Source organism: Lipotes vexillifer, unplaced genomic scaffold (genome assembly GCF_000442215.2).
Source record: "Lipotes vexillifer unplaced genomic scaffold, Lipotes_vexillifer_v1.1 scaffold371, whole genome shotgun sequence".
Taxonomy (NCBI): Eukaryota; Metazoa; Chordata; class Mammalia; order Artiodactyla; family Lipotidae; genus Lipotes; species Lipotes vexillifer.
In genome coordinates, this window is record NW_006786304.1 from 4,409,160 (window position 1) to 4,429,915 (window position 20,756).

Sequence of the window (20,756 nt, forward strand, 5' to 3'; positions counted from 1 at the left end):
CCCGCGTCCCCTGCATCGGCAGGCGGACTCTCAACCACTGCGCCACCAGGGAAGCCCTTCTTCATTCTTTTTAATGGTCATTGAATATTTTCATAGCACTTCTGTACTGTAATCTCGTAAGCATTCTCCTGTTAATGGCTCTTCAGGCTGTTATTTAGGGAGAGCATTACCATTCATCAGGTTCTCTGAGAGGCCCATGGCCCCCAAAATAGGGAAAGGAACCAGAAGGGATTAAGAACTCTTCCCGCACATACACTTCATGAATTGGTGTGAGGACCGGAAGTGTCCATTTTAGTTGATCCTTCCCACATTTGACACTAGCCAGAAGTGTGTGGGTTAAGGTCAGTGTTAGTCGACAACATAGATGTAAAACCTAACTGGGCCCAGTCGGTGCCTGCTTGGACCAGAGCTGCCTGGGGTCTGGGCTGGCTGTGTCGACCCCTCCCTGTCTGCACGGCGCTCAGCCAGGCCTGGGCCCACATGGGCCTCCCAGCAGGCGCTGTCTGATGCGATGGCCTCACTTCCCTCCCAGGTCTCCACAGGACGTCTGTGTTTGACCGCCTTGGCGCCGAGACCAAGGCAGACACGACGATGGGGAATAAAGTGAGTTGGAAATGGAGCTACTGGGGATTCTCAAATTCTTGTCTTCCCTGGGTGTTGTTCCTGGCATTTCCCACATACATCTCACCCTGTCTCACCCACCTATCCAGGCCCAGTGCCCTTTTCTGCACTGGTGGCTTCCCTGTCTGTCTTCTATCCCGACCTCTCTCCCAATTTCCAGCCCCGGGGGTCTGGCAAGTCATGGATGCCGCCCTCGGACCCCTCCCACCACCATGTCCCCAAATTGTCCTCAGCATCTTCCCCCAAAGCAAAACGTCCCCTGGGCCCTGTCTCGGGTGCTCCACCGTCCCCACTCCAGGCAGTCTTGAGTCTGATGGGGCCATCTGTCCCCACCTGTCTGCCACCTCTCCCTGCCTGCGTAGGGCAGTGGCCTCCTGGCTGGTCTCTGCACAGCTCCTGTGAACCCCTCCAGCCTTTCGCCCACAGCGGCAGCACGTGCTGCCTCCAGGACAGGCCCTTCCCCCTCGCCCTTGGGAAACCCTTCAGAGGCTTTTCACCACGTGCTCAGGCGCAGCCCGCTCTTCCTCCTCCACCGGCAGTCCCGCAGGCCTAACCACGGCATGTGCTTGGGAGACGCAGCCTGAGCCCATTGCCTGGCACAAATCCGTCTCTGCCACCGCCTGGCTGCGTGGCCTTGACTGTGTCACTTAAGCCCTTTGCACCTCAGTTTCCTCCTCCGTATAGTACCTCACAGCGTGGTCATGAGGACTGAGTGAGGTATAGCTGCGTAGCGCGGGGGCTGTCTGGTGCAGGGGTGAGCGTCTTTATTTATTTATTTTAAAATGTATTTTATTTTATTTTATTATTTTTGGCTGCGTTGGGTCTTCGTTGCTACGCGTGGGCTTTCTCTAGTTGTGGCGAGCGGGGGCTACTCTGTCGTGGTGCGCAGGCTTCTCACTGCGGTGGCTTCTTGTTGCCGAGCATGGGCTCTAGGCGTGTGGGCTTCAGTAGTTGTGGCATGGGGGCTCAGTAGTTGTGACTCGTGGGCTCTAGAGCTCAGGCTCAGTAGCTGTGGCGCACGGGCTTAGTTGCTCCGTGGCATGTGGGATGTTCCCGGACCAGGGCTTGAACCCGTGTCCCATGCGTTGGCAGGTGGATTCCTAACCACTGCGCCACCAGGGAAGCCCTAGTGAGTATCTTTAAGTGGCACCTTTGAGTAACTCTGGTGGAGCTCTCCAGCTGCCTTTTGTTCCTTGTTCACCAGGGCTCACCCACTCTGGCTTTTTCTCACTGCCTAAATCTTATCATGAGTGTGATAATAGCACTCAGGATCACGTGGCTTGAAGATGCAGCCATGGAGAGCTTCGCACCTAGTGAGTGTGCCGTAAATATGATTCTAATTCCTGTCTTGGGGACTTAGACGGCACTCTTTACTCTCTTAAACGTTGATTACCCAGAGAAGGCTGTCCTGAACTCTGAGAGATGAGGCCTCCCTGTACCCTGCTCTGCAGCGCTCCCCTCTCCTCCCAGGAACACTAATTAAGGCTCATGGGATCTTAATTCCCAGGGATTGAGCCTGGGCCCTTGGCAGTGAGAGCGGAGTCCTAACCACTGAACCTCCAGGGAATTCTCTCTCGTAATTAGAGAATTACTTGTGCTATATCCGATGCTGTGTCTGTTTTCCCCACTGGACTGTGAGCCCCCTGAGAGCAGGACCAGGCCCGTCTTGGTCACCACTGGGTCCCCAGCACTGCCCAACACAGGGCCAGGTATTGACCTCGGACTCAGAGAATGTCTGTGGAGCGAATGACCAAATTTGCCTTTTCTCTCACGTTCACCTGTAGACCTTTGCAAATGGTCTTCCCTTTCGCCTCCCCTCCCGCTCCCTCTTTATTCGACTCACTTCCACTCGGCTTTCAGATTTCATCTCTGATGTCCCTCTCCAGGGAGCCTTCCTCTCCTGGCCTCCTCCAGCTCCCTGGACTTGCCCTCTCATGACTCTGATCACTGTCTAGTGTGTCACCGATGGGTGTTTTTCCTGACTGTGAGCCCCGTGACGTAGGCACAGATGAGGCAGCTCTCTGTGAATGCATGCTGAGTGACTAAGTGACTCACTTGTCCTGTCTCTGACCTCCACAGCCCACAGGAGTCTTCAGCCGCCTGGGGGCCACCCCAGAGACGGACGAGGATCTGGCTTGGGACAGTGACAACGATAGCAGCAGCTCTGTCCTGCAGTATGCCGGGGTCCTGAAGAAGCTAGGCCGGGCCCCAGCCAAAGCCAGTCCCCAGCCCGCACTAACTGTCAAAGCCAAGGCCACAAGCTCGGTGGCAACGGCTGCCGCCCCAACGCTGCGGCGCCTGGCATTTTCCTCACGACCTGGGCTCGAGAGGAAGCCGGAGTCCCTATCCAAAGTCAGCATCATCCAGAGACTGGGCAAGGCTGCCCTTGTGCCGGAGGCCCAGGACAGCCAGGTCACGAGCACCAAGAGTAAGTCCTCGGCTGAGGTCAAGGTCACCATTAAGAGGACTCTGGTGGGGCCCCGGGGGAGCAGCTCCAGCGAGGGCCTTGGTGCCCAGATGGACCACGCGGGCACTGTGAGCGTGTTCAAAAGACTGGGCCGCAGGACCTTCTAGCCCAAGGGTGGGGCGCAGGCCCCTCTCCAGACTCCAGGCTCCATCAGAGTCTTCAGCGAGGGCGCGCTCATGCCTCCCTGCCGGCTGCTGGATGACACTGCTTGTCTCCCTCAGGCATTCTGCCAGCCTGAGCTTTCTGGGGATTCACCCGGTTTTTCTGAGTCTGAGATGGTCATTGTGGCCCGGCCTTGCCGCTCTGGGACTTTCCCTTCTCTCGCGTCCTCTGTTCTCTCCTCTCTGACCGTGGCCTTGGCAGGACACACTTTTCTACCTCTCCAAGTGCCAAGTGCCCTTTTCCTGTCCTCCCTTCCCCATCCTCCCTCTCAGCAACAGCTGCTGCCTCAAACCCCGGCTCCGGGCCTCCCTGTCCCCCAGGGTGGGTGTCGTCTGAAGGGGCTCCCGTATCCCCCACCCCCCTGGCTTCCTCGCTTCCCTCCCTCCTCTGCCCCCTCCCCCTGATGCTTTGACTTCTCTCTCTCCGTCTCTTCACTCTGTTCATTTCTCTTCTGTTTTCTGTCCCTGTGGCAAGGCCCGACTGTCCGCTGCGTCCTGCCTGACCCTCCTGCACCTCCGGCCTCCCAGCGGCCCCCTCGTCGGCGGCGGTGGCGTCGAGCCTGTAGAGACTGTTAGCCGCCGTCACTCCTAGGCTGGAGGGACCTCCCCAGACCCCAGGCTGCAGCTGGGGCACCTGCCTGGGCATCTTTTTCCCTGAAAGTCGGTGGCGGGTGGCGGATAAGGGGCACTAAGAAGGGAAGCCAGCACTGAGAGAAGAAAACAGCTATTTTAATATATTTTTGTGACTTTCAGACTGTTTCCCTCCCCTCCTTCAGGGCGAGTCGCAGGACTGTTTTTCACATGAAGCACAGTGTGGGCGGGGCACCCACGAAGGGTTGGGCCTCGTCTCTGAGGGTCAAGCTCCCCACATACATAGGTGGGCCGTGTTTTTGCTGCAGGCCCCGAGCTGAAGGGAGTCACGGTCATGGTCATCATCTAGTTGGGCCTCCACCTCCCCTCGGCAACGCGCAGGGCTTCTGTCCCTCTGCCCTCCCCTTCCACAGATTTCCCCTGTTTCTGCCACTCTGCCTGTGGATGGCTTTCCAGACCGCAGGCTTCATTTGTGTGGGTGCCTGTGGATTTGACCGTTTACCTACTCATCACTGCACAGCACCTACTCTGTGCCAGGCCTGTTCTAGGAGCTGGGGATCCATCCATGAGCAAGGCAGACAAGTCTCTTCCTGTGTGGCTGACCTCTCTAGCCAGGGAGACAGGTGGTAAAGTAATCAGTAAATCACAATTTGCCGTTTGAACCATTTTTAAGTGTACTGTTCAGGGGGTGCCCAAAGAATTGGAAGGGTGACTGCAAGTGACCAGTGCTCTTAGATGTTTGGGGCAAGAAGGCCTTTCAGAGGAGGTAACCTGTAGGGTGGCCTGTGCAGTTCAGGCAGAGGAAGCAGCCAGGGCCACAGCTCTGAGGCGGGATAGTGAACACGGAGACCACCAGCGTGGCTGGCAGGTGAGTGAGGGGCCGGAGGAATTTGGACATCCTCCCAGGAGTGCTGAGGAGTCTGGGAGGGTTTAAAGCAGGCAAGTGATGATCTGAGTTGCCTTTTACGAAGATTGCTTGGGCCACTGTGAGGAGGACAAGTTGCTGGGAGGGCAGGGGCGGAGGTGGGGAGGCAGCGTGGGGAGAGATGGTGGGTGGGGGAGGCAGTGGGTGGACCTTGGGTGCGCTTCGGAAGGGGCAGCAGGACTCTCCACACGGGTGGATTGGAAATTGGGGCAAGGGGAGGGGCTGGATCACACCTAGATGGAGGACTTGAGCGTCTAGAGGAAGGTGCTGTTTGTGGAGCCGGCTGGGGCGGGAGGGCGCTCAGCTCTCAGGCGTTGACTGAGAGGTGAGCAGGCTGCTGGGGCAACAGCTTGGGGGGTGCTCAGAGTACAGCCGTGTTCAAAGCCGAGGGCCTGGCGATACCAGCTGGAAAAGGGTATAGAGAGAGGAGGGGACCCGGAAGGGAGTTGGGGCCCTTTTCCCGTGTAGAGAACAGGATCTGATAAGGAGATTACCAAGGAGTGGGCAAGGGGTTTGGAGAACTAACTGCAGGTAAAGCTGAGATTAGAACTCATCCCTTTTGTTTGTTTGTTTTCATTGTGGTAAAATATACATAACACAGAATTTACCATTTGAACCGGTTTTCAGCGTACTGTTCAGTGGCATTAAGTACATTCATATTGTTGTATAAGCATCACCATCATCCATCTCCAGACCTGTTTTTGTCTTTGTAAGTGATCATCCACTTATTTTTAGGTTTTTAGTAACGTCCTTTGGGGAGGCTACTGCGTGTCAGGCGGCGTCCCAAGCACTGGGCCTGTGGTGTGAGGGGCTGGACTTCAGAATGAGGGGCAGTGGTAGAGTGGTAGAGGGAGGACCCATAGACCCCTTTCCTGGTGAGGCCCAGGCCAGACCCTCGTGGACCTTCTGGATCTCAGAAGGACGGCAAAGGACGGCAATGTCAAGATTCCAGAGGCCGCCCTTTTGTGTCTGGGCCACAAGGGGCCGCTCACACATATACACAGGTTTCTTGCTGGTCTTCAACTCTTCTTTTTACCCCCTCCCCCCCCGCCCCAGTAATTTCCTTGAGTTCCACTTCATGGATAATTTTAGCAACTGCCAGGGTTAAGTGGAAGAGTTCCAGTTACTAAATTTAAGAGCACGGGGTAATTTCTTGATGTGTAATAGGAACTGAAATGATATAAAAGCATATATAGCTCACTTCTCATGAAAAGCTGATGAGGTTAGTCGAGTCACTCTTGCCTCCTTCCAGAGGCGCAGAGGGGAACGAACTGCTGAAGGCCTCACCAGCTGGGAAGTGGCAGCACTGGGCTTGCCATCAGGGAGGTGACCAGGAGCCTCGCCCTTTAGCCCCTGCCCTGTGCTGCCTCAACCGCAGATTTGAGAAAAGGCCCTTTTGGAAAGGGGAGAGGAGGGTCATAGGAGAGTGGTTTTGGACTTGCTATAGTTGTCTGTGTGTGCATGTTACCCCGCCCCCACCAACTTACCCTAGGGAGCATTTGCAGCTCTGGGAGACCTCAGGCCATGCCCATCCTGCCACCAGCTGCCAGACAGGGTGGAGCCGGACACCTCCTCGGCCTCCCAGCCAGCCGCTCCAGAGTGCCAGTGTCCCACTCATTTGATATGGCGATTCCTGCAAACAAGCCCCAACAGCTGTGGCCCACAGGGGTGCGTTATTTTTTCTCTGGTTCTGTGAAACGTATTTGAGCATAAATAATACATACACACGGTGCAAAATGCCAAGATACAAAGGGCTTCATGGTGAAAAGTCTCTTCCCAAGTCTCCTAGCTCCCCAGTCCACTCCTCAGAGGCCACTAGTGTTAACGGTGTCTTGGATAAGCCTTCCAGAGATGTGTGTGCGTGCGTGCGCACGCACACACATACATTCACACATACATACAAGAGGAACACACAGTGCACACAGTCGAGCACACACGCACGTTAACGGCCTAGCTTACTTACCCAGTCCTTTTTGGAAGGGAATTCAGATTGTTTCCAGTTCCTTGTTACTACAAGTAGTGCTGCAATGGAGAAAGGCAGGGTCGATTCAGGGGTGAATTTGAGGAACTCCAATCATATCACTTTAGTGCAAACACTGTTATTGGGTCACTAGCAGATCTGAATGAGGTTCTCCCCCAAGACTATTGGCACTCTTCAGTTGATTTACTTATACATATATCACCCCATTCCAAAAAGGAATTAAGAGCAGTTGGATTCTTCTAATTGGAGACCGCTGGGGGAAGCGGATCAGGGGATGCTAAGAGCTAATATGGACCACCACCTAGGAAGTACAAAATACGTGCTTCGTTAAGTTGATAGGGCTTAAGAGGTGCTTTGTGCACTGGGGCCTGCCCTCTTGTGCTGCTTTTGGGAACCCTGCAGCCACCACTGTGTAGATGAGCCTGGGCTAGCCTGCTGGATAATGAGAGATGTGGTGCGGCCAAAAAAGAAAAAAAAGTAACGGGGGAACCCCAATATATAAAACATGCTTAAAACAGAAGAGCAGTAATTTATTAGCATACATTTAAATGTTTATTTTGCATTGATTCATGCGAACAACACAAAATTCAAAGGTACAAAAGGATATATACAATAAGACTGTTTTGTGCCCTACTGGGCAAAAGACTAGCAAAAAAGTTAAAGTCTCAAGTGTTGGGGAAGATTTGGAGTAATAGGAGTGTATATACTGCTGTTGGAATGTAAGTTGGTATCAACCATTTTGGAAAATAGTTTGATAGGTTGTAGTGTAATTGAAGATGACATATTCTCCAACCCAGTAACTACCTTTCTGGAGGAGCTTACACATGCACACAGGACATGTATCAGAATGTTCATAAGATCACTGTTGTAATGCCATAAAAAACTTGGAAACAACCCAAATATCCATCTGCTGGAGAATGGGCAGATTGTGACATAGATGTTCTAATTATCTAATGCATAGTGAATCCCCTCAATACTTAGTGGCTCAGGTCAATAATCAGTATCTCTTACGGCTCTGGGTGCTGACTTGCGCAATTAGACTGTTATAACTTGGGCGCTCTCATGTGCTTGCTGTAAGATCTTGGCTGGGGCTGGCGTCCTCTTGAAAGCTTCCCCAGTCGTCTGGTGGTTAACCAATACTGGCACTTAGATAAAACCTGAGTGTGGGCTATCAGCCAGAATGCCTACATGTGGCCTGGGCTTCCTTACAACATGGCAGCTGGGTTCAAAGAGCAAGCTTCTCGGGGCTTCCCTGGTGGCGCAGTGGTTGAGAGTCCGCCTGCCGATGCGGGGGACACGAGTTCGTGCCCCGGTCTGGGAAGATCCCACATGCAGTGGAGCGGCTGGGAAGATCCCACATGCAGTGGAGCGGCTGGCCCCGTGAGCCATGGCCGCTGAGCCTGTGCGTCCGGAGCCTGTGCTCCGCAACGGGAGAGGCCACAACAGTGAGAGGCCCGCATACCGGAAAAAAAAAAAAAAAGAGCAAGCTTCTCAAGAGACTCAGGGAAAACTGTATTGCCTTTTCTAACCTAGCATTGGAAGTCACTCACATTGCTTCACTTCTGCCATAGTCACTAGCCCACCTAGATTCAAGAGGGACCATAGGCCTTATTTCTCAGTGACAGGAATGTCAGTGTCTCATTGTAAGAAGGGCATATGGGATGAGAGATCACATTGTGGCCACCTTGGAAGATTATATAGGGTTGGCCAAAAAATTCATTCGGGTTTTGGTAAGATGACAAGGAAAACCCTGAACGAACTTTTGGGCCAATCCAGTACATCAATACTGGATGTATTACATTATGTATTGGATGTGGAATATTACACTTCAATGAAAATGAACTAAAGTTGTACATATCAATATGAATAAAGCAAAACATTGGGTGATAAAAGCAAATTACAGAAGAATATGTGTAGTTTTAAAATATGCAAAATAGGGAGTTCCCTGGTGGCCTAGTGGTTAGGATTTTGGGCTTTCACTGCCGTGGCCCAGGTTCAGCCCCTGGTCGGGGAACAGATCCCGCATGGCCAACAACAAAAAAAGCGAAATAATGCATATTGGTTATACATACTTAGAGTGTAATGAAAGTATAAAATGCATGGGAATGATAAACTCCAAATGTAGGACGGTGGATCAATTCAGGGGTGGGATGGGATGTGATTGGAGGGGTGCACATGGGGTCCAACTGTATGGTAGTGGTCTTTTTTTTTTTTTTTTTGGTACATGGGCCTCTCACTGTTGTGGCCTCTCCCGTTGCGGAGCACAGGCCCCGGACGCGCAGGCCCAGCGGCCATGGCTCACGGGCCCAGCCGCTCCACGGCACGTGGGATCCTCCCAGACCGGGGCACGAACCCGCGTCCCCCGCATCGGCAGGCGGACTCTCAACCACCGCGCCACCAGGGAAGCCCTGGTAGTGGTTTTTAAAGTTGGGTGGTGGGCACACAGGTGTTCATTGTGTTCAAAGTTTTAATACTTTCTTGGTATCTATTACCAGTTAAAAAAAACAATTCTCTCTCCTACTCTAGATGCCTCAGTCATCCAGTTCCCCTCTCCAGGAGCAATCAGTGATACTGGGGTTTTATGTGTCCTTCCAGAAACATTTCATTTATAAACATAACTATATTTTCTCACTCAGATGGTAGAATATATGATAGTTTTACACTTTGCTTTTTTTACTCAATATATATCCTGGAGATCATTTCATATCAGTACATAAAGAACTTAAGAAAAATACTTTATTGAGATATAATTCACATATGCGACAATTCACCCATTTAAAATGCACACTTCCGTGGCTTTTGGTTATTCACAGAGTTGTGTCCATCACCACAAGTTTAGAATATTTTCACTATCCTGAAAAGAAACACCCACACTCCTTAAGCATCAATCCCCAAGTCCTCTCATACTCTACCCCACCCCCTGCTCCAAGCCCTTGGCAACCACTAATTTGCTTTCTGTCTGTATAGATTTTCCTCTTCTGGACATTTCATATAAATGGAATCATACAGTATGTGGCCTTTTGTGTCTGGTTTCTTGCACTTAGCAGGTTTTCAGGGTTCATCCATGTTGTAGCATGTGGCAGTACTTAATTTCTTTCTGTTGATGAGTAATGTTGCATATTGTGTGGACATTGTGTTGTTTCCACTTTTCGGCTATTACGAATAATGTTGCTATGAACATTCACGTACAAATTTTGTGTAGACGTATGTTTTCAATTCTCTTGGGTATATACCTAGGAGTAGAATTGTTGGATCATAAGTTAATTCTGTTTTTAATCATTTCAGGAACTGCTGGACTGTTTTTCAAAGTGGCTGTACCATTTTACTTTCCCACCAGTAGTGTATGAGGGTTCCAATTTCTCCATATCCTTGCTAACACTTAATTATCTGTCTTCTTGATTATTGCCATCCTAGTGCGTTTGGAATGATATCACTGTGGTTTTGATTTGCACTTCCCTGATGGCTGATAATCGTAAACATCTTTTTTAAAAATTAATTTTTGGCCGCATTGAATCTTCGTTGCTGCACATGGGCTTTCTCTAGTTGCGGTGAGCGGGGGCTACTCTTCATTGCAGTGCGTGGGCTTCTCATTGCAGTGGCTTCTCTTGTTGAGGAGCATGGGCTCTAGGCACGCCGGCTTCAGTAGTTGTGGCACGGAGACTCAGTAGTTGTGGCTTGCGGGCTCTAGAGCGCAGGCTCAGTAATTGTGGCGCACGTGCTTAGTTGCTCCGTGGCACGTGGGATCTTCCCGAATCAGGGCTCGCACCCGTGTCCCCTGCACTGGCAGGCGGATTCTTATCCACTGCACCACCAGGGAAGTCCTTAAACACCTTTTAATGTCCTTATTGGAAAGAGCTTCCTTTTAAACTAACTGCATAGTATTCCCTTGTGTGGATGTACCTTTGAACCAGCCCCTTATGGTGGGCATTTAGGTGGTTTCTAAGTCTTTTTCTATCACAAACAGCGCCTCTTGTATATACCATTTTTTGCTCATGTGTGAACATATCCATAGGGTAAATATCTACGAGCTAAACTGCAGGGGCAAAGGGAATGCTCCTGTTTTATAAGTTTGAACTTATGCCATTTGTGTATTTAAAAGTAAATATTGAGGGGCCTCCCTGGTGGCGCAGTGGTTGGGAGTCCGCCTGCCGATGCAGGGGATACGGGTTCGTGCCCCGGTCCGGGGGGATCCCACATGCCGCGGAGCGGCTGGGCCCGTGAGCCGTGGGCGCTGAGCTTGCGCATCCGGCAACGGGAGGGGCCACGACAGTGAGAGGCCCACATATCGCAAAAAAAAAAAAAAAAAAGTAAATATTGAGAACAATCAGATTTGTTTGAGGAACATTCTAATTTTTCCTCCAGTGTTGATGGCTAGCAGGTTCATATCAGAATAAGCAGCCATTTTATTTCCCTATTTTATTTTGGCTAAACCTTGCATAATTCAAGACTGACTTTTACATAGACTTGAATGTCAGGTTGAGGCAGGGGTTCAGAGCACATAAACCTACATTCATTGTTCCAAACTTTTCCCCTAGAGCTGCCTTTTTTGCTCCCTCATATTTAATGCAGTGCTTGTTCCTAAATAACCAACATAGCACATCCTGGTGATCATTTGGCCTCCTTGATGGTCTATTATGGTTAAGAGCTTGAGCTGTTATGATTAAGAGCAGCTGTGTGATCTTGGGCAAGTTACTCAACCTCTCTGTGCTTTAGTTACCTCCTCACTAAGGTAATAGTAGCATCCACCTCACAGGATGATTATGAAGATTAAATGAGTCAATTCATGTGAAGGGTTTAAACAGTACCTGGCACAGTGTGGTTATCTAATCTGTCTGAAATTGATGATTTTCAGGGAAGATTTTCCATACCAGCATTAGCGTCACCACTTAAAGAACCCTTTAGTGACATTCTCATTGGCTACAGAAAAGAGCTTTTGGGGTAACTCTTTATTTTAATATAATTATAAACTTACAGCAAAGTAGCAAGAATAGTACAAGAGATTCCTGTGTACTCTTCAGCCAGATTTGTCAACTGTTCACTCCTTTTGTCTTATCATTCTCTCTTCTCCACTCCCCGTCTCCATAAGTGCGTCACACACACACACACACACACACACACACACACACACACACACACACACACACACACAGTTTTGTTTTTGTTTTTTGTTTTTTGTTTTACGCTACGCGGGCCTCTCACTGTTGTGGCCTCTCCCGTTGCGGAGCACAGGCTCCGGACGCGCAGGCTCAGCAGCCACGGCTCACAGGCCCAGCCGCTCCGCGGCATGTGGGGTCTTCCCGGAGCGGGTCACGAAGCCGTGTCCCCTGCATCAGCAGGCAGACTCTCAACCACTGCGCCACCAGGGAAGCCCTACGCTGTGTTTTTGAACCATTTGAGAGTTCAGTTGAACATGATGTCCCTTTACCTCGCGGTACTTCAGTGTGTATTTCCTAAGAACGAGAACATTTTGTTTCATAAGCACAGTACAACCATCAAAACCAAGAAATTTAATGAGGATACAGTACTCTTATCTAAACCCCAGTTCATATTCCAATTTCATCAATTGTCCCAATGAAATTCATTATTGCCATTTTTATCCCCGGCTCAGAATCCAATTCCAATCATGTGTTGCATTTAGATGTTATGTCACAGTTTCCTTTTAAACAGTGAATGTTTCCATAACAACACAAAGGTCCAACTTTCTCCCGGAAGGCTTGATGCCTGCAAGTCAGCTGGGTTCCAGCCGGGATGGTCAGCTCACGTGGCGCCATCTTGTGGTAACAGCACAAATAGAATTTATAAATCGTCTCCTTGGGCAGCTGTGAAGTGATTTAACCTAAAATGAAATTAGGTGATATTCATATCATCTCATTTTTTCTTAATAATGTGGGAAACTATGTTTTAAATATTTTTCGGTCTTTCCTGGTGGCGCAGTGGATAAGAATCCGCCTGCCAATGCAGGGGACACGGGTTCAAGCCCTGGCCCGGGAAGATCCCACATGCCCCGGAGAGACTAAGCCCGTGTGCCACAGCTACTGAAGCCCGCACGCCTAGAGCCCGTGCTCCGCACAAGGGAAGCCACCGCAACAAGAAGCCCGCGCACCACAACGAAGAGTAGGCCCCGCTCGCCGCAACTAGAGAAAGCCTGTGCGCAGCGATGAAGACCCAACACAGCCAAAAATAAATAAAATTAAATCTTAAAAAAATTTTTTTTCTCAATTCAAATAATCCACATACCTTAACTTAGCATAAAATGAGATTTTGCTGTATCTCAAATCTGGACTCACGCAGGTAAAGTCCAGTGCTGTGGGTAAAAACGCGGGCTTGGCCTGAGACATCTTTGGGAATGGATCTGGGCGCCACATTCTGGCTAAGTGATATTTTGCAAGAGACTTCCCCTCTCTGGGCCTATGTTTACTTCTGCAAAATAGGCCTTACAGAGACTTCTACCTGCAGGAACATATTCAGGTCATGGATATAGTTACCAGCACTGTGCCTGATATGTGGGAATTCTTCAATAAAGGTTAAGAGATTATTATTATTTGTTCAACTTTTTGTGAGTAGACAAGTTCAGACCTGAAGTAAAATTCACCCCAGTACAGAGGTTTAACTTTCCTAATCAAAACCACATTCAGTCAACAAATATTTATTGATCCCCAAGTCCCAACTGTGTGTTAGGCATTGTTCTAGATGCTGGGAATACAGCCCAAGACAAGTCTTTGCCCTCATGGGCAAATTTATGTTCTGGTTTTGGGGGAAGACAGTTACAAAATTAAAAAAAAAAATTCTTTAGTGTTAAGCGCTAGGTAGAGAATTCAAATATGCTGAAAAGAAGTGACAGTGTGGCTCTTTTGGATTTGGGGTGACCAGGGAAAGCCTCTCTATAGAGATGAGATTTGCACTGAGTTCTGAAAGACAAGAAGGAGTCAGTCATGCAAAGATCAGGATCAGGGGGGTGACCAGTCCAGGCAAAAGGAACAGCAAGTGCAAAGGCACTGAGGTAGGAACAAGCTTGTCTTTTTGGTGGGGCAGAGAAGAGTTTAGTGTGTCTAGGATATGGTGGTCAAGGGTGAGAGTAGCTTGAGATGAAGTTAGTAAGATAGGGGCAGCTCACATAGGTCCCTGAAGACCATGGTGAGGCCTTTAGCTTTTATTTCTTGCGGGATGAGAAGCCATCTACGTGATCAGAGCAGATCGATAAGGTGTTCAGTCTTAAGAGTAGAAAAAGTTTTATCCCAAGGTTTGCACTAAAGCACATTTAGCCTCACCTTACACGTTTTGGAAATCTGCGATGTGTTAAAAAGTTGAATGTGCATGGTGCATGGTATCTTCTATTAGAACTTTTGAACGATAAAACATTTCATAAAAAGGAAATTGGAACCAACATTTACAGAATCCTTTATCTGTACTACTGCCAAACACTTAAAATGACTCTAAAAGGATCTTTCCAACACAGTAGCATCTAGGGTGGGGCTTAGTAACTTCTGGCTGCGGCGTCAAAGATATTATTTCAACATTTCTGTATAGTGTGGGAAACTCTTTTAAATAAAAACTTTTTTTTTAACAGTTCCAGTCTTCTCTGGGAATCTGATCAATGCTATGGACTTTCTCCCTTGAAAATGCTCTGCTTAGGATGAAGAAAGGGGAAATCTGAGTATCCCTGCTTGTACCTCCTGATCACCCACGTAGCAGGGAGGGTCACCCCCCCCCAGAGCCACTGCCAGGGACAGACCCCTCCAGACTTTGTCGGGTGGAGTGGAAGCCTCCCCATCTGGGGCTACCAGGAGGTTCTTTATGGCTGGCCCAGGCAGCTTGCCCCATCACCATAGGAGCGCAATCTTTGAGTAGGGTTGAAATGGACTCTAGGGGCTTATTCCCACTCCCTGGGGACAGAAGGGGACTTTGAGGAGATGCCCTCTCCATCCCTCAGGGCAGGATTCTTCATCATCTTTTTTGAATCAAGAGGCCTTTGAGCAGACTAAAGATGAGAAGCTTTGGGCCCTTCTCCCCAGAAAAGTGCCTGTGCAGCCCGTATTTATAGTCATAGGCGGGAAGTTCACAGAATAGATTAGAGGGTAGAGAGCAATTTGGGGTTTTAGGAAATTTTCTCCTCAATCACCCTTGATGTGGAAATTGAGAGACTGAGACCCCCAAACAATAATTAAGTGGTTTGCCAAAGCAACACAAGGGACAGAAGTAGGGCTATTACTTTCCATTTTCCGGCATGATACGAGTTCAAAGCACAGGCTCTTGTATGGGACTACCTGGGTTCAAATCCCACCTCCAGCCCTAACTTGTCCTGGGACCCTGAGCAAGCCCGTTAACATACTGTCCCACTTAACCTCCAAGATTGTGTTGACAGCAACAGGATAGCATTGGTGAGATTGTGTCAGGAACAGAACCTAGCCTGTAATAACTGCTAAATGAATTCTATTGCTATTGTTTTGCAACGAGGAAAGGCAGGCTCAGAGAAATGATGTTATTTTGACAAGGACACAGGAGAGGCATGATTAGAACTAGGGCCTATCTATTTCCAAAGCAAGTAAGTGTTGTTCGCTCCCAGACTAGTGTTTTTCAAACTGCAAGGCACGACCCATTAGTGGGTCAGAAAATCAGTTCAGCGGGGTCTCAACAGCACTGAAAAAAAATTAAATATCAGAATGCATCATACATAGGGTAAATAGCATTTGGTTGCACTTTTTTTTTCCCCTGGCTGCACCTCACAGCTTGTGGGATCTTAGTTCCCCAACCAGGGACTGAACCCAGGCCCTCAGCAGTGAGAGCACAGAGTCCTAACCACTGGACTGCCAGGGAGTTCCCTTTGGTGACACTTTTGTTTCACGGGATTGTAAGTATACATCTGTGTGTTCTTGGTCTTTTTTTTTTTTTTTTGATTGCACCATGGCTTGCGGGATCTTAGTTCCCCAACCAGGGATCGAACCCGGGGCCTTGGCAGTGAAAGTGCCCAGTCCTAACCGCTGGGCCACCAGGGAATTCCTACTAGGTCTTAAAATAGTTTGAAAGCCATTACCCTTTACTACTAGTGCCCCTACAAGTTCAGACACAAGCACACAGAAGCTTTCAGTGACATCTCTGTGTCTTGTAATCCATCCTGTTTCCCAGGAGGGGCAGGGATTCGAGCCAGCCCAGGAAGACTTAGAGGTAGGGGAATGGACCATGAGCTGTTCATCCTGGAGTGGAGTAAATCGAGTAGGCCAGAGTAACCTTGAGTCTAGATCAGAGCAGAAGGGCTACTTTTTGAAACAAATATTCCTCGAGAGCCCACTCTGTGCCAGGACCTTTGCTGGTTAGTGTTAGGTACACAGCAATGACTAAGATAGTGCTGGACTCTTCCCTCTTGGGGCTCACTGTGCAATGGAGGAGACAGATCTGTTAACAGGCAGTGAGAGGCTAAAAGGGTCAGGGTTGTAGCGGGGAGGCTCTGGTCAGAGTGTGATGGGGGAAGACCAGGAATTAGGAACACAGAGCAGAGTTCCAAGCTGGAGACCTACCAGCAGGGGGCTAGTTCAGCAGTAGGTTTACCTCTGGGGAAACTACCACCCCTGAGAGGACTTTGCCTGAGACACTCTTGCAGACTTAGGTGGACCCAGGGTTCTTCAGCTCCCAGCCAGGCCTTCTGTGTGGCATTACTGGAACCCAAATTCATAAAGTAGGAAGCCCCACCCAACCCATGAGAGAACAGGAACTGGAATCCGGATGTCTCACAGCTGTCTACTACACTAGCTAATACACGGGCCAGGATCTGTGCTTTTTTTTTTCTCCAGGGCGATTTTAAGGCATTTGTAGGCCCAAGTTACCCCGTGAAAAAGTTATATCCCATATTTAATTGCATATGTATGTCATAAGCAGATAGGATTAATATTTTGGAGTTATAGCATGTCTAATTGACACACACCGTTCTGTTTACATATAATAGCCCAATAGCCCAGGGACGCAGCTATGACTGTTTCCATTTTGCAGATGTGGCTACTGAGGCACAGAAAATGGTAAAGCCTTCTGCCCACAGTCACCAGTAAGGAAATGCAAAGCTGGGTTTGTGTGGCTTCAGTGCCTGTGCTCAACCATGAGAGGAAATACTGAAAAGGAAACCCTTCCTAACGCCCTCTCCAAGGCTCTTTAAGAGCCTCGGAACCTGAACTAAAGGCGAGAGCGGAGTAAAACCAGATCAAAGCGTATGTAAATAAGGCCCAGGGGCTGCCGGGAAATATCATCGCGGCTAGCCTCCAGGGAAAGCGGGCGTCAGAGTCTTACTGAGCCTGCGCAATCTTCTTTTTTTTTCCGTCCGGCGCCTGCGCGAGGCACATCCCTTGCCCACACCAGTTCAAGCTTGCTTAACGTACGCAGGCGCCCTTCTCTGAGTCGGCCACCTCCCCTTCCTTGCGCTTGCGCTCTAGCTCTCTTCGAGTTCCTTTCTCCCTCTCTCACGTCAGTTCCTGTTTGTGGCGGGAGAAGGCGGTATTTCCGCCCAGAGGGTGGGAGGGGGCGGTAAGCGGGGGCTGGGGGGAGGGGGCGGGGGGGCCGCGCCGCGCGAGCCGTTGGGCCTGGCTCCGCTAAGGCGTTGCTGCTGGTGCTGCCACCGCCACCGCCAGGAAACACAAGGAGCGGGATCAAGCGTAGCGTGGCGATGGGCAGGAGTAGAACCCCGCCAGAGAGGCTGGGCGGCCGCCGGTGACAGGTGAGTGCGCCAGCGCGTGTCCCCAAGCGCCCCCCCCCCGCGATGGTCGCGTCCGGACCCCCAGCAAAGCCGCGCTGGGCCGTACCACCGGTGCCCACTGGGCGGGGACCGTAGTCCTTGAGCCCCCCCTTCCGGGACTGAGTTGGGGAGGCTGCGCGGGGGCGGTTGGACTAGCCCCGAGGGGGCGGGGGCGGCGGGCAGTACCACTGAAGCTGCAGGGGGCGCATGTCAAAGTGTGGGGACCGAACCACTGAAGGGCTGGAGGCGGAGACCCCTGCGTGCTGGGCTGGGGGTTGAGCCAGTGGGCTGGGAGGGGAGAGCCCGCCTGGTGTGCGAAGGCTAAGCCTTTGAGGAGGCAGGCGCGTCTTACCAAGCGTAGGGGGCTGTGGAAATAGTTCCTAGAGTGTGCTTAGAGAGGTAGGGGCTTCTGGGGAGGGAGCTGTATCTAGTGTGGCCCGGGTAGCGCCCTCTGGGTTGTACCACTGAGGTCCTGGGGGGAGCCATCCTTAGAACGTAGAGCCGCGGTATATCAAAGGAGGAGGGCTGTGATGTTTATAATTTTGAGGGACGGCGTGGGGACGGGCCCGAGTGGGTGTTCAGGGGAGTTACTTTGGGAGCGCTGTAATGCCGAGCGATGAGGAGGGGGTTCTGCCTCCTGTGTTTGGTGGGTGGAGCTTGGGGGTTTACGCTGAGCTGGAGGGGGAATCACCCTTTATTGAACTTCTTATTGACTTTGAGGGGAAGTGGATGGTCAGTGGGACTGCTGTCTACCCTAGAACCTTTTCATGTTATTAAACCTTATTTTAAGGTGTGTTGGGACACTTCTGTGGCAAATTCTTCCAGTGGTTTTGGCCGGGGCATTGGGGGAGACGTCTTAGAAGCCGCTTGTTTTCTGAGCTTTCGGCTCCATATTAGGGAGGGGAGGGGTTATGGAGTTTGGATTTGAGGATCTGTGTCCCTGGATCTGCTTAAGACTTGGGAGGAAGGAGTGCTTTGAGGGACACTTCTCCCCAAGGGGAGGGTGGCTGGGACATCTTTATCCTTGGAATTCTGAGCACCCCTTTCCTCTCATTTGGAAGACACTTGGGCTCAGCAAGAGGCCTGGGCGTAATTAGGTGTTCCATGGTCTGCCCTTGAACCTTGTTTACTCTTCCTCTGTCAGAGAAGCATCCGGAGCTCTGGCCTGAGAGTGGTTGGTGCTGGGTGCCAAGGGGCCAGGCACCACCCCAGGCCCCTCCATCCTGGCCATGAGGCCAGACACATGTTTGTGTCTCCTTGGTCCAGCCGCTCATCATGTTTACGTTCCCCACCAGGCGATAACAGTTGGCTTCACCATTAGGCGGCAATGAGGCTGAGTGCTGTTTTCCCAGCTGTTCCTCTCTGCATAGGCCAAGGGGACTTGGTGGCGGTGCCCCTGCCCCACACTGACCCAGGGAGGAAGGCTGCTCCGAAGGACTTGGGGCGGCCAAATCCCCCACGAATCTGGTTTCTCACTGTGGTTGCTGGTTGGGAACTTGGCTCCTCAGGCCAGCCTGTGACCTTGGCTTGCTCGGTAACCTTTGTCCTGGGTCTGGAGTTCCCAGAGGGCTGGCCATAATCCCTGATTGACCCAGCTAATGTGGGCTGGTGATGTGGTCAAAGGGGGCAGACAGTCGCTCTGGTCCACATCATCAGCTTCCTAGCTAACTGGCTTCCATGGGTTGTGGTTGCTGGAGAGAACGGTCCCTGAGTCTCTGTGAGGCCACGGTGGCTCTGTAGAATTTCTCTGCGCCAGGGGTTTCTTTCTCTGGTCTGCCAGCTTTTAGAGGGTTTGCCTGATGGGATTAACAGCAGTAGTAAAAACAATAACCTGGAGACCAATGGCTGATATTTACTGAGTGCATTCTGTGTGCCATACACTGTTCAGAATGCTTCACGTGGATTAACTTGCAGAATGCCCACAGCCTAGAGCTTTGTGTACTGTTGTCATGATCTCCACTTTAGAAGGGGAAACTGAGGCACAGAGTGGCAAATCATTTCCAGAGCTGAATTTTATTATTATTATTTTAATTTATTTTTTATTTTAATTTTTTTAGAAACGACACTTATTTTTTATTTATTTATTTTTTAATATTTATTTTTGGCTGCGTTGGGTCTTCGTTTCTGTGTGAGGGATTTCTCCAGTTGCGGCAAGTGGGGGCCACTCTTCATCGCGGTGCGCAGGCCTCTCACTATTGCGGCCTCTCTTGTTGCGGAGCACAGGCTCCAGACGCGCAGGCTCAGTAGTTGTGGCTCACGGGCCTAGTTGCTCTGCGGTGTGTGGGATCCTCCCGGACCAGGGCTCGAACCCGTGTCCCCTGCATTGGCAGGCAGATTCTCAACCACTGTGCCACCAGGGAAACCCTACTGAATTTTATTGAACGTTCACCCTATGTCAGGCATGTGACAGGCCTTTTACACACATTACCTCATTTATCTTTTATTCTTTTATTTTTATTTATTTATTTATTTATTTATTTATGATTGCGTTGGGTCTTCATTTCTACACGTGGGCTTTCTCTAGTTGCGGCGAGCGGGGGCTACTCTTCGTTGTGGCGCGTGGGCTTCTCATTGTGGTGACTTCTCTTGTTGAGGAGCATGGGCTCTGGGTGTGCAGGCTTTGGTAGTTGTGGCACACAGGCTCAATCGTTGTGGCTCGTGGGCTCTAGAACGCAGGCTCAGTAGTTGTGGCGCATGGGATTAGTTGCTACAAGGCATGTGGGATCTTCCCCGGGCCAGGGCTCGAACCCATGTCCCCTGCATTGGCAGGCAGATTCTTAACCACTGCACCACCAGGGAAGTACCCCATGACCTCATTTAAATCTCAAAACACACCCATGGGGTAGGTATGGTTATGTCTGTTTTATAGACTCCTATGAGCTAGGTAGCAGTGTGATACCCATTTTACAGATGAGGAAACCAAGACACTTGCTATAAAGTGAAATGATTTGCCCGACATCTCAAAATTGGAAGTGGTAGAGCTGGGACATGAACCCCTGGCCTGGTTTAGCCTCACAGTGCACCGCTTGTCAACATGTAACTGGAACAGTGGTTTAGTTGAATCCAGGGGTGGATATGGTGTTTCTGTCCATTTTTCAGAATCAGAAATTGGGGCTCAGAGGAGGAATTGCTTTGTTCTACGTCTGTCAGACGCTTGGGGGCCAGACTGGGGTTTGAATGAATTCTTTGCTCCTGGTCCCAAAGCTGGAGAGGGTCTCTGTCACCTCAAAGCTCCTGCCCTAGACCCTGCCAGCTGCGGGCATTTCCTTCCCCTCACCCTTGGAGCCTAGGGCTGC

At 50.4% G+C, this 20,756-nt stretch overlaps 1 protein-coding gene and 1 non-coding gene across 4 annotated transcripts in view; one reads left to right on the forward strand and one right to left on the reverse strand.

Moving 5' to 3' along the window:
• CUNH19orf47 (chromosome unknown C19orf47 homolog) overlaps positions 1–4,001 on the forward strand; it is a 16,200-nt gene extending 12,199 nt beyond the window's left edge. For 2 of the 3 annotated variants that reach the window (XM_007458652.1, XM_007458653.1), the window contains exons 7-8: positions 533–603; positions 2,701–3,195. In XM_007458652.1, coding sequence (XP_007458714.1) covers positions 533–603; positions 2,701–3,195 — 566 coding nt within the window. Of the gene's footprint in view, positions 1–532; positions 604–2,700; positions 3,196–3,724 lie in introns of those variants that run through there. The other variant, XM_007458651.1, reaches the window with a different exon arrangement.
• Positions 4,002–15,666: 11,665 nt separating this feature from the next.
• TRNAE-UUC (transfer RNA glutamic acid (anticodon UUC)) lies at positions 15,667–15,739 on the reverse strand. The gene has a single exon. It is a non-coding gene; the product is annotated as a tRNA-Glu (tRNA).
• Between the last annotated feature and the right edge of the window lie 5,017 nt (positions 15,740–20,756).